We start from the raw sequence: 13,360 nt of genomic DNA, 5'->3' as shown, positions 1-13,360 counted from the left end.
TCTGTATCAAGAATTGCCAGGGCCCCCGTTGGCGAGCGTACCCGCCGTCTCCCTCGTGCCACTCAAGCTCGTCGCTGGACAATCTTACCAGCTATCTCAATGTCAGGACTGGTTGCACTCCAAGTGATTGAGGGTGGTTTCAATCGGGTCCGATTTGAAGATTATTTGGAATTCCACTTGGTACGCTTGTGGCTTAGTTTTTTTGCCTTTCCGCAACTAGTAAACTGATTTCCTATTTCATCTTGTCAAGTTACCTTTCATGAACGCATGGCCAGCACGTGATTCGGTCCTTGTGATGGACAACGCACCAATCCATCACGGTGGTCGGATTGCTGAACTCTGTGCCGCACGTGGCGTCCGACTTATCTATCTTCCGGCTTACAGTCCTGACTTCAACCCCATCGAGAAGGGGTTCTCACCTTTGAAAGCACGATTGCGACGGTTAGGGGTCTTACATCAGGATTTGACTAGGGACGAGGAGCAGGCTTGCATATGGGAGGCCTGCATCAATAATTTTACTGAACAACTCACTTGCTCTCTTTTCCGTGGGTGTGGTTATATTTAGAATTTTTCTTAACTTGGTTTTCATTTGTCTAAGTCTTTCTATTCCAATGTGAGCTGAGTGTTTATCAAGTAGAACTGGTTTTGAAATACAAACAAACAAGATTCAGCAATTATCTTACAATTTATTTGTGTCAATTCATCCAATTTCTTCCTCACTGAACACTTGCCTAAAATGAGACAACTTGAGCCACTTTACAGAATGATAAAGATCCTTCATCAAAGAAGAACAACTTAGAGGTTTCAATTTTGTTTTCGGTGTTCGTTTTAAGAAATATGACATCCATTTGATTTGAATCCCTAGTTGTGATTCTATTAATTCAAATAATCTAATCGGTATTTTTGATTGTTCTCAAAGAACGATAGTCGTGTCAAAGATTTAAAGACATCGATAATGATGAACAACTATGCAAGAGAACGCACAGTTTGAAAAGATTCAAAGATATCGATAATAATGAACAACTATGTAAGAGAACGCACAGTTTGACAACATTCAAATATATCGATAATAGTGAACGACTATCGACTATCGTTCTTTGATTGTTCTCAAAGAACGATAGTCGTGTCAAAGATTCAAAGATTTTGATAATAAAGAACAACGATTGACTATTGTTCTTGGAGAACAATCAAAGAACGATAGTTGTTTTAGGTTTTCAGGATATTGTTTCTCACTTGATCTAATCAATTTGCTCACGGATCTCTCAAGACTGGGCTCAATGGCTTTGATGGGGAAGAATACCAACATTTTTCTGATTTCAAAGGTAGGATATTACGATATCTTTTTAGGGGACTACGAAAAGAGCCAATTTAAACAAGTTTTGTATATTTTTGAGATAATTGAACTCTATCCAGCACAAAGGGTTTGATAGCATCAAGTAATTAGGATTGTTTTTTTACTGACTTTTGAAAGCGCGCTGAAAACATCAGTGGGAGATGGTCAGTCCGATATTTTTCACCAACGAAATGATTTTAAGCCATAAGGGAAACAACTTACCCAATATGCTTGCTTGACGCGCACTTGCTGCTGCAAGTAGCATTCCAGCAGCAATTTTGTCAATTCCCAAAGCCATCACAGACGATTCGGTCACTGAGATTGAGGGTAATAGATCAGTCCAGGTTTTGATTCCTGCGTTAAAAAGTACATTCCTGATTTCATCAACAGGTTGTTTGATACCGGCGGAAGCCAAAAACTTGTCAAAGGGTGTTGGCCTGCCCGTAATGATCTCGATATCCTCTGAGCTCCAGATATCATCGGAAGTGTGGACATCAGACACTTTGGTTTCATCCTCGATATCTGAGGATGCAGCTAGGTCAATGAAATTCTTTTTGGAAAATGACGGGTCAATATGTGATTGATGATGCTCGCGGCCTGATGTGTAAATAGCATTTGTGATTAGCATAGTAAGGAGTTTGCTCGATGATAAATCAAAGGAACTCACCTGGGGCCAACTTTATTTGTGATTTTGAGTCGGGAGTTTTGGTCAAAGCTGGTAATCGCATATCCAAGTTGGTCTTTTTCCCACGAGTTGAAGGGGATTCTTCAGTGGCTTCACGTTGACGCTGAAATTCAGCCGAATGAATCTGATATCTTTTAGCTGAACTTGTGTTCTTATCAAATCTGGTGCGTTTCATTGATCGGCGGTAATCAGGACAGTCGGGTGGCATGTCAAGTGTTGCTCGGCCTTCAGCCTATGAGGAACAGTAAGAAATGTTAAAAGTCGAATCAGACTCAAGAATAAAGTAAAATACTTACAATTTCTTTGGCCCATACAGAGCACGCTTCAAAAGAGAATCGATATTTGAAGTTCGGGTCCCAGGGGGATGTCAAAACTGCTCCATCTCCGCCAGCAGTGCCGGTCTGCCCATAACGTTCAACTAATTTGTTTGAGGCCGTATAACGGGCCAACATCTTCTTTTGTTCCTAATGATGGAAACCAAAGAGATCAGAGGGGTGAGCTAAAACATATGAAACCAAGTACCCTCACCAAGTTCTCCTTGATCAATTCTTGATTGTGAGATGTTTTGTTTCCCGCCGTGTCCTTTGCAATAAGCCCATCGGCCGCCTCATCCTGGATCAGTTGTGAGGAAATTTAGTATGAATATAGTTTTGATAGGTGAGTGAAAATATCGGCTCACATTATCAACTTGTTTCTTTTTTTGGGCTTCGTTTGGGCTACAGATATCTAATTCGCCAGTGCGTGATTTCGAGCGATCGAGGCAAAGCACAAACTCCTGCCAATCCTCAAACGAATCGAGGGGTAGTTTTTTCTTGCCAATGGTTGCCTTCCATATCAAGCCTTGGGCGAGGTGACCGTTCAGTACCACTTCTTTCATTCCAGTCTTGATTTCATTGACTGCGTCACCACACAGAGCCTTGAAGTCATTTAAGCTCTTGCCAAATAAGCAGGTCTTGATGGAACGTCCCGATCCATTGTGAAAGTGTCGGGAATCGACTGTCTTGATCGTCTTTTTCGGAGCCTTCTTTGTCCCCCCTATACGGACACATGGCTGCTCTTTGGTTTCCTCAAAACTGATCTTGAAAGCGATCCGTACAGTCACTTCATGCGCTAGGTCAAATCGAGCACGGCCTGCAGTTCCCGGACGTTCCAGCAAGTTATCGCCAGCCTGACGAGCTGGCGCATCATGTCCATTTCGTAAGACAGGGGGGTCTTCAAAGACTGAGAGATGGGGAAATCAGTACAACTAATGAGCCAGAGCAAAGATAAAACACTCACTACCATTCATCCACCCTTGCATATTATTGACTTCTGTAGACATGACTTGTATAGAGAAAGATATGAGGATTTTGATTTGATAGGATGAGAATTTTAGTGAAAAGAAAGATTGTGATACTGGTTGTAGAACTATTGGAAATTGAAATCCTAGAGGAAGAAAGAATTGAGGGTAGCTGGCCGGAGGGAATCTCAAGGGTAGCCTTGTAGGAACCCTTTCTGAACATCGGTCAGAGCTGGTATATAGGATCTGGTGGCGCTTGAATTGTTTGGGTCCCTACATTGCAAGGTGGCTTTGATGAAAGCAAGATGGAGATCTGGGATCTTTTGATTTGTCGAAAGATCCATGCAAATCAAAAGATCCATGATCATATTGAAAAGTCTTTTGACTTGGTTTTTGCCCCTTTGCCCAGGTATTAGCTGCTGCGGCGGCGATTTTTCTTCAAAAAAAATTGCAACCTTTCTTGGATCGGCTGTAAGATCCCATTAATTTGCTCTGCCTCGTTCGAGCCAGCCACAAAAACACCAAACAATTGACCTGCGAGTCATCCTGCTCGCCTACTTTTAAGTTTTACAAATTTCCTGCAGCCAGAAATACGTATTGTAAGACTCATTTTTGTAAGTACATGTTGCCGATGACAGGTACAACTTCTTCTATCTTACAACCCCAAAAGTTCTCCCTAGGACGAGGCTGGAGAGCGATGGATGAATTTTACATCCTCATACATCGTGATTCTTTGTGCATCTTTCGTCACCTTCTGTATCTAATCTTCCGCAATTTGTCAGTTGGAATAATTTAATGCTCTCTAGTGTGGGTCAGAACGCGGATCGTAATGAGTGAGGTACCTGTGAAGAAGAGTATATGAGCTTTACTCCCACCGTTGATCCTTAAGATACGCTATCAACCTGCGCCAGGTCAAACGGGTGGATTGATTGGCTAACGGATGCCAGGTGAACCCAGCAAGTTGATGTGCCAACCAACGGCAGGTCATTGAAAACGTGTCTCTCAGTAAGGCCGTTTCTACCTACAGTCACTCAGCACCCGCGTTTCAATGAGATTTGAAGCATGGCACAGAGGCACCTTGATGAAATGAGTGACCGAGCGTAACTTTGTTTCCTGGGGGCACATTCACCACCAATTGATGCCTGTTGACGTCTAAAGGAAGAGTAAGCTCCATTGAACTTAACCCTCGTCACATCGTTGTATGATAAGCTTAGGTTCGTCTATCTATATACATTAAAAGCATGACTTGATTTGGCTACTAGGATTCGGAATCTAAGCGTAAATCTAGTCCGATCGCAAAGGTGCAAAATCTTATGAGATACATATTGTTTATTAAGTGAGGAGAAGAAGGCAACACCTGACTTTCAACGCTTGTGGTTTGGTGATTGATCTGAAGAAGTAGCTCACAAAAGTGATCCAACCTGCCACGACAAAAGCCCATGAAACCGAGGAACAGTTGCCTTATAAAGCGCAGTGTGTAATTGATTGCTGCCAAAGGTAAATCTACATAGCATACAATTACAGAGATAAGAACCCTATATAAAGGACTTGAACTCTTCTCTTCAGTTTCGCTTCTCCACCTCCCCCTCTTTTTCCTTGAAACCCGTTCAGAATTACATATTCAATTCATCCGTTTCAACTTCATCACCTATTTTGTCAAGTTCAATCCTTCTTCTTATAAGTAATCAGTCATCATCATTTATCAAAGAACGCCACTGGTACATATCTCACTATGACCGAAAGCTTGATCGTTCGTCCATCGGCCCCTGGCAGGTTAGCTTTCTACACCAGTTTCAACTTGATTCATACTCAATCTTCCTTGCTACTTGCCTGCCCGATTTGACTTTCTCTCAACTTTTCCTTTATAGTGCTGGTCAACCCGTCACTGTCACTGTCAACGCCTACAAAGTCACTCTTCCTAGCAGAATCATCCACCATTATGATGTGAGTATATAGCCTTTACTTTGCTTTCAGTCTAGTCATCTTATCATAGTCTTCAAATCATCTCCCCTAGGTTGCCGTCGATGGTGTGGTTGGAAAAAACGGTACCGTCGGAGACGTGCCTCCGAAATTCGGCCGTGAACTGTTCACGTTCATGAGGGATAACTTGAAAGCATTTGGGAAGGCTGCCGTGGTTTATGACGGCCGCAAGAACTTGTACTCACCCGAAAGATTCAACTGGCCAAATGACTGTCAATCGGTCAGTTCCAATGTTTTTCAAGTGTGTAATTAACCGCTGACCATGACCATTAACCGTGTCTTATCCAGCTCTCAGTTGACATGACCACTGGCAAAAATTCTCGGAAATTCACCGTCAAAGTGAGCGGAACTTCTTTTACGCGCAATGTTATCAGTCGATTCTGAATCAAAGCCACTCTTTATCCATCCTGCGCGTAGCTTAGCAAAGTGTCCGATATCAAATTGGACAACTTGGTCAAATACGTCAATCGTCAGGTTGGCTCCACTCCTGATGAGGGCGTTTACAATGCAGTGTGAGCTCGATTCTGTCGTCATCTCGTCCATTTACAACTTTTCTGATATTTTTCTTCTGTACAGCAATGCTTTGAATGTCTTGTGCAATCATGACTTGATGATGCTGCACCCCAATGCGAAGAACAAGTTCTTCCCGGAACCTGAGAAAGAAGGGCCCCAACTTAAATACCTCAAGGGGGCTATTGAGATGTGGAGAGGTTACTTTTCGTGAGTTGATTTCAGGTCTGGTTCTTGTGTCTTCGTGTAGTTTTTGATCCCCTCCTTACCTCTCGGTATCCAGTTCTATCCGGATGGTGCCTGGCGGAGCTATTTTGAACTTTGATTTGACTTCTCAACCGATGATCCGGGCCGGTAATTTGATCGACGTAGCCGCGGACATCGCTGGCACCAATACTGCCGGTCTTGTAAAACTTCGCCCCCAACAGCTCACCCAGCTCACTCGCGCGCTCCGCGCGATCAGAGTCACCGTCAAGCGTAGTGATGGAACCAAGTTCAGGGCAAAGGTCAGAGAGTATGGCCCTCTCACAGCCAGAACCCACAAATTCACCGTCGAAGAAGCTGGAAAACCTCCCAGAACGACCACCGTCCAGCAATTCTTCCAAGAGCATTATGGAGTAACTTTGCGTTCACCAGATTTACCAGTCATCAAACTATCTGCCAAGGCTTGGTATCCTATCGAACTGTGCGACGTCGACCCTGGCCAGAAGTATATTAAAAAACTCGAACCGGATCAGTTGGCTGATGCCATCAGATGGCTCACAGTCAAACCTTACGACCGAACCCAGATGTTATCAGAAGGAGTCGCCAAACATTTGAGAACTAGTGTATCGTCAGTCTTTCTGGATAGAACCCTTGTAGTGGTGAATGATGTCTGATGACATTCATCTTTGTAGGCCCGTTCAATGGGGACTCAGATTTGATCCCCAACCCATGACTGTCAAGGCCCGTCGCCTTCCCCCTCCTACTGTCAACCACATGGGCAAGTCGGGTAAAAAGGAATCTACGCGTGTTGATAATGGAACATGGAACATGGCCAACAGAAAGGTGAGTCCTCAAACAGTTCTTACCCTCACGTAGATGAATCTAACTGGTGGGTCACTACTGCTTGGACGGCCGGCGGTTGTTCCATCTAGGTCTTCAGCCCCGCACCTCCTATCAAAAACTGGTGAGAAGCAGCACTTAAGGCTTGATGTTAGTTCCTACACTGTTGGTTGGCTGACAGCTGTACTTTTCTCGCGTCTAGGATTGCTGTAGTGTTTGGTGCAGGTGGGCGGTTTGATCAAGCCACCGCCCAAAAATCGCTTTCCGACTTGAGAAGCAGCATGATTGCCGCCGGTCTTACTGTGGAAAGTGGTCCAGCAGCCGTATTGCCCGCCCTTCCCAACGACTCCCCAATGCCCAACACTGACGGCAAAGACGACAACGTTGGAAAGTGGATCATGTCCAAGCTCAAGCAAAAGCCACAGTTGATCGTGTGTTACCTCAGAGACAAAAACGCGTGGCAATACAGACAGGTAATGACAACCCCGACCATGTTCCCCTCATATTTTGACACCTGCTCGAGCTGACTAAAGCTGCTTACTCAACTGATCAGCTCAAGATCTTCGGCGATACAGCTCAAGGTGTACCTAGCCAATGTATGGCCATTGAGAAGATCATTGGGAAAGGCAATGCTCAGTATTATGCGTAAGTTGAAGGATGTTGTCTTCTTTTCCGCTGCATTAGACTGACCCGAAATCTGCTGCGTCAAATCCCTTATCAGTAACGTGACTTTGAAGATGTTGGTCGCCCTCTCGTCTTGCTTGCTTCAAGAAAACCTGTCCACCTTTACTCATAGATTTTTGTCTTTAGCAACGCCAAGTTAGGCGGAATGAACCACGTTCTCGGATCGGCTGCTCCTTTCCTCATGAACCCTCCAACCATGGTCATGGGTTTGTCTGTTTCGTCTTGAACATAGTAATAAACGGTCTTTATACTGACTTCCCATCTCATCTGATTCACAGGAGCCGATGTCACCCATCCCGGAGCAGATTCCCTGGAACCTTCCATTGCCGGCCTGGTAGCATCCACCAATCAGCATGGATTGGGCTATGCAGCTGAATTCTCGGTTCAGGCCGGACGGCAGGAGATCATCGGTGAATTAGACACCTTGGCTCTAGTTAGTGCAGCCTCATCCATCTTCCTTTCTTGCCTTTGTCACTATCGTCTTGCTGACATGAATCGCTCGATGTTGCTTTGGCTTGGTATCCAGAAATTGTTACAGAAGTACCATGACCGCAACGCTGTACTTCCTAAGCGTATCGTTTTCTACCGTGATGGAGTGAGCGAAGGGCAGTTTCCTCAAGTTATTGAAAAGGAAGTGCCACTCCTCCGCAAGGCCATCGGTGCTGTTCAAGCGAACTCGGCCCTCAAGGTCAGCCGCAGTGCCCCAATTTGAAGTTGACTACCAAAATATACATATTGCTGATCATACAACATACTCAGAAAGCGCCTGGTGGACCAATCACCCTCACATTCATTGTCTGCGGAAAACGTCATCACTTCAAATTTGGCCCCCAAAACCCCTCCAAAGACGGTGACCGCAACGGTAACCTGTTACCCGGTATCGTTGTAGACACGGTACGACTTTTCAACGTTATTTTTGTTTGTAAATGCCATTGACAGTCAGTTCATCACTTCAGGGTGTAGTCCATCCTTTCGACTTTGATTGGTACGGGCTAAGTCACGCCGGGTTATTGGGCACGTCCCGTTCCGCACACTATACCGTCTTGATAGACGATGGAAAACACACGGCGGATGCTCTTCAAACGGTTTGTCATTCTCGCTTCCTCACATCTTATCCTGCACGACTTTCATTCGACCATTCATGCATGTCACTGATCGTGTCGCGATGCTCTTGCAATTTTTTAGTTGACCTACCATTTGTAAGTCGATCTCTCTCCTCAACATATAGACCTTTGCTGAAATGTCTCTCGCATAGATGCTACCTATACTCGCGCGCCACTCGATCTGTTTCAATCGCCACTCCTGCGTACTATGCTCACCACAGTAAGTGCGAATTGCCATTTCCCCTGCGTCTCCCTTTCAATCATCACTCCTCAATCTGACGTCCTGGCCACCTTTAGTTTGTACTCGCATCAAACAATTCTTGAGTACAGTTGACGTTCACCAAGGAACCAGTAGCACACCCACCCAAGTTGATGTTGACCGCGCCTTGACTGAGTATCGAAACCGTGCTGCGCAATATAAAGCAGGCTTCGATTCCGTTTATCAGGTCAGTTTATGTATCTTACTTGTCATAGTATTGATGATTTACTAAACCGTCGTCTTCTTCCTTGAAACGTCGTTTTGCAGAAGGCGCGTGCTACCAACCCGGTCCCCGAATACTGGATGTGAACGTTAACTCATGAACCTGTGGTGTCGACTCCGCGATCCGTTCTGGGCTCATGGTCCTCTGTACCACTTTGCATCCCGTCTATTGCGACATTTTTCAAATCTATCTCTCTGTCTCTTTTTCTCAATTTCAATCTGCTACATGAGGCAGATACAATGTCGGGGGTTTCTCCACCATTTACCATCGCCTGCCTCGTGTATCTATTCATCCGTCAGTATATGAGTCTGCGTTTGTGTTTGTGTGGAGTAGTATGTACCCGCTTGAGGTTGATACCCCGTGTTGCCTCAATGCTCATTTCTTGAATGTGTACCCAAACAAGATGGACCTACTTATGCAACCCCACTCAAAGGAACAAGAAATCATTTTTAGTAGTGGTGCATGACAATGCAACAGAGTTGACCTAAGAATATCCCCCATGGAGTGCCAATCTTGACGTACGTCGGAAAATACCAGTACGGGCCCTGACCCCTTGCAATTGAAGTTTCCTGCATGCTCTCTAGTGTTGTGCGGCTCCAAGACTTGCATGTCAAAAGGACTCAAAACCCTCCCACAAATCAACCACCTGAGGATCCCACTGATTTTCTATAAGTCCACATAAGAATTTCCTTCAACTTATGACCCACTCTTGCGACTGCCCCAAATTCCCAAAACTGTTGAACTCATGTCAGGCGGCAATCATTTTCACCTTATTTCAAGCTTTGTGTACTCAGCCACTAGCTAGCCTAAACTTTGGCTTCACCACCTTTATCCCAAACTTGACACAAATTCTACCATGCAGAAGTACACAGTAGCCCAAAACTGAGGCACTAGACTTGTGCTCTATATAACATCCCTTGCATGATAAATAGCCTCGAAAAGGCAACTTTAGGAGTTTTGTAAATGGAATCCATCCTCACTGCCAGAATTTTCCTTCAATTTCATTTCTGGAACTGACTCCTAGGAGATCCTATACTTTTAGATAATTGAAGCTCATTAAAAATCATTAAAACTAATGATTTCTACTCTCCAAAAGACTTTCTCAGGTTAAGAGTACAACAGACATCATTAAAAAGAAGAGCCTCATAATATGAGAATCGACTTGTGCTTTCTTTGTTTTTCAATGAGGGTCTCATCATTTGTATCATGTAGTGAATCGTTTGCATTCATTTTATTTGTGTATAAGTTCAACATTATCCTCAATTGGAAGGATCAGAAGCTATGTAAGTGATGCAGTTTGGTCTTCCTCACCTGTCTCATCGGGCCTTTTCGCCATATTCGATAAGTATGGCAAGAACCAGAAATAATGAAAAAAAATGGATCTCGATGCAGTGTGATCACTTGGATTTGCTTAGCCTTCGGCCCATTGATGGTGTTGCAATTACACTACAAGCCTCTTAACACGCAAAGAAATTTAACAGGATTTGACGAGTATCATTTAGACTACATGAAACCCTTGTTCAATTTTCATTTGGGTCAGCTTACGCAGAGATAAATCAGATAGTATAGCAGCAATTGGATGATGGAGCTTTAAATCCTCAACCCGACTTCAACCCCCATGTGCCTGGATCTCCTTGTCCAATTCTGCGCTACAAGCCTGAGGATTATCACCTTGGCCGTCTAGATATCCAAGAAGAAAAGGTGCCCAGAAAGTGCCGGCAGGCGGGAGTGGGCCCAAGCTCTGTAACAAAGTATTTGTAGATCAGTTGAGCATCACGCCGTCATTGAAAAAGATTAGAATTCTGACATACAGTACCAGCGGGGATCACGTAATTTACGCAATCTGGTTGGGTGGGCGACACCACTGTTTGAGTGAACCTATAGTTATAGGCTGCGTTAATCGAATCCTGGGCGATGCTTGGAGCATTTCTGTAAAGTAGACCACTTTGTTAGAGATGCTTCAATGTACTATCCTTGTCACCAATACCTATACATACCCGTTAATACCCCCCACCGGGTTTTCAGAGCCATCGAGAGGCTTGACCTGTTGAGAAACCCATGATTCAGCTCGTTGAGCCCATGGGATTTATCCAGACGGATGCTGGGTAATGAACTCACTGTACAAGTGCGACAAATGACGCAGCCTGGTCGAGGAGCTGGAGCACTATACAAGTAATCTATAGCACTGTGTAAACACGGTCGGCAAATGCGTTGATCAGTAAGAAGTTAGAATTGATCGTTTCAGGATACGAAGAAAAACTAACGCGAAGCAATCTGCCGCATTTCCTGCTGATGATTTATATTTCGTGCTGATATAACAGGTCATATTTGCCGTCTGTCTTTTTTCAAGAATAGTAGGTTGGTGAGACTCCTCAGATACGAAGGATCGCACCGATACTCGACCATCTGCGTTTGCTTGACCAGAGGTGAAGAACTGAGAAAGAACTATAAGTGATACAAATTTTTTCATGTTTTGTGATAAAGAATGGTCAATTGAGCATAGATTTGTAAGGGGTTATATTCGGCTCATGGGAGGAAGACCAGCTGGTTTAAGAAGGCACGCTTTTATAGCTCTTGCAAGGGTATTTCATACAAAGAAATCGACGTCGAAGTCAAACTGAACCAAGACTCACGCTAGAGTGAGTACCTTTGCAAACAGCTTGTTTGGTGTGCGAGACACGGCGTGAAAGTTCGTTGAGTTCAGCTTCGCCCGGTTTTGTCACTCTCGCAAGTTGTCAGACGCGACCGAAGCGTGTGAACAGCATAATTCACTTCAAGAGATGTCGTGACGTCGAAATGAGAGATGTCGTGAGTCCGAAAGGACTTGCCTGTCAGTCGAGGGTGTGTTGTAGTCACATGATCTTGTACACGACTGCGGCACAGACATCACGTGACGCAGTCAACAAAACTCTGTCTTGTCGAAATCTGAGATTCCACATCATTGTGGAATCCAAGATATTTCTTGCTTATGCGTTGTTTTTCACTTTCTTTATTCACTATATTCACTATAGGTTATGAGCCTGCGTAACCGCTGCTCCTACGTCTTACGATACGCTCACCAAGTGAATGGAAACTAGACGACGAAACTATACAACGCACCCGAGATCCCCTCTCGGGGTGTAAGGGCTCTGGTCACCGTCTATGGTCTGGTTGAGACAACATGATCAAGAGTCAATATTGGAATTATGAAGAGACCATTTTCTTCAAGACTCATATGTAGGTATGGTATTGTTTTTTTATCAGAAATACACTTGTGAGTTGTGGTGAAAAAGTAAGGTGAGAAAAACTTCCAACAAAAGGAGGCTATTGGACATTCAATCATTCAGATTTAATGTACAAGCCCCCATTCTTTTTTGTTCTTGGGTTAACTTGGGTTTCTTTGATTGTTTTTATTTATTTCAAGAAGTTAGAATCAATAAGGTATATTTAGTTCTTTTGAGTTTCCAAATTTTGGGAAGCAAAGCTTGACCATGATAAATAAAACAGAATGCAAAAGAAGTTCCAATGTAGTGCTAAGTTCATCCTTTCTCTCAAAAAGCTATCAATTTTTCATAATCACAAACAAAACTTTGTAATCTTGAAGCCTGAAGGTCTAAGAAAATTTATTGTTTCCCCAAGGGGTTTTTTGGGAGGATAGGTTTGGATGAGTCACCCAAACCAATGCTCTGAACCCAACAACATTTGTCATGGTGAACATGATCCAGGAGTGTACTTATCATCAAAAGAATTGTATGGGTCTGATGAAGTTTGATGAGACTGATCCCGATAAGGAAGCCAATGGGTTGTTGGGTTTCACATGACACAAGGTCACACTCTGACTCAGCCACCTCGGGGTGTCCTTTTCTACCACTCGAAGCGGGCCTAAGAATGAACAATACAGCCGTTTCGAGCGGCTTTCCCCCTATCTCGTATCCATCTCGTTCTCCTCCCCATCTCGGTGACCTCAAACGCGCCAACGTTTTTTATTTTTTTATTTTTTAATACATACGACATCATCTATGTAATCCAAAACATCAAATGTCCTGTACCCGACCACTCGAGCATGAGACCACCCGGACACACTTGAGCAATCGGACACTCAAACACTCAAAGTTCCTACTATAGGCAAGTCACACCACATAATCATCTTTGACTTCAGCATCCCACAACGTAATCCAAAATACTAACCACCACATACTTCAGTCATCCCAAATTCAAGACTTGAGGATAATACTTCAGTCATCCTAAATCACGACTCGACAATGGGGGCGCCGTGAACTC

At 44.0% G+C, this 13,360-nt stretch overlaps 3 protein-coding genes across 3 annotated transcripts; 1 reads left to right on the top strand and 2 right to left on the bottom strand.

Moving 5' to 3' along the window:
* Positions 1-932: 932 nt before the first annotated feature.
* On the bottom strand, positions 933-3,339 carry MELLADRAFT_111115 (uncharacterized protein; the record flags this gene model as incomplete). The annotated part of the gene is made up of 8 exons (XM_007415331.1): positions 933-966; positions 1,256-1,351; positions 1,463-1,475; positions 1,556-1,930; positions 2,001-2,250; positions 2,547-2,630; positions 3,064-3,239; positions 3,297-3,339. The coding sequence occupies 8 exons, from the start codon at positions 3,337-3,339 to the stop codon at positions 933-935; spliced, it is 1,071 nt and encodes a 356-aa protein (XP_007415393.1).
* A 1,341-nt stretch (positions 3,340-4,680) lies between these two features.
* Positions 4,681-9,586, top strand: MELLADRAFT_79053 (uncharacterized protein; the record flags this gene model as incomplete). The annotated part of the gene is made up of 21 exons (XM_007415371.1): positions 4,681-4,794; positions 4,959-5,070; positions 5,166-5,241; positions 5,312-5,497; positions 5,566-5,616; positions 5,695-5,789; positions 5,854-5,997; positions 6,071-6,619; positions 6,684-6,834; positions 6,924-6,955; positions 7,034-7,304; positions 7,385-7,476; positions 7,553-7,570; positions 7,642-7,721; positions 7,794-8,203; positions 8,275-8,409; positions 8,472-8,600; positions 8,701-8,714; positions 8,771-8,838; positions 8,916-9,064; positions 9,145-9,586. 20 exons carry the CDS (start codon positions 5,030-5,032, stop codon positions 9,184-9,186), a joined length of 2,733 nt encoding a protein of 910 aa, XP_007415433.1.
* Positions 9,587-10,709: 1,123 nt separating this feature from the next.
* MELLADRAFT_123964 (uncharacterized protein) lies at positions 10,710-11,570 on the bottom strand (the record flags this gene model as incomplete). The annotated part of the gene is made up of 5 exons (XM_007415330.1): positions 10,710-10,841; positions 10,912-11,044; positions 11,098-11,144; positions 11,219-11,285; positions 11,365-11,570. 5 exons carry the CDS (start codon positions 11,568-11,570, stop codon positions 10,710-10,712), a joined length of 585 nt encoding a protein of 194 aa, XP_007415392.1.
* Positions 11,571-13,360: the final 1,790 nt, after the last annotated feature.

The sequence above is a fragment of the Melampsora larici-populina genome, assembly GCF_000204055.1.
Source record: "Melampsora larici-populina 98AG31 unplaced genomic scaffold MELLAscaffold_50, whole genome shotgun sequence".
Classification (NCBI taxonomy): domain Eukaryota; kingdom Fungi; phylum Basidiomycota; class Pucciniomycetes; order Pucciniales; family Melampsoraceae; genus Melampsora; species Melampsora laricis-populina.
The sequence above is the reverse complement of the archived record's forward strand: the minus strand, read 5'-3'. Positions and strand labels throughout refer to the sequence as shown.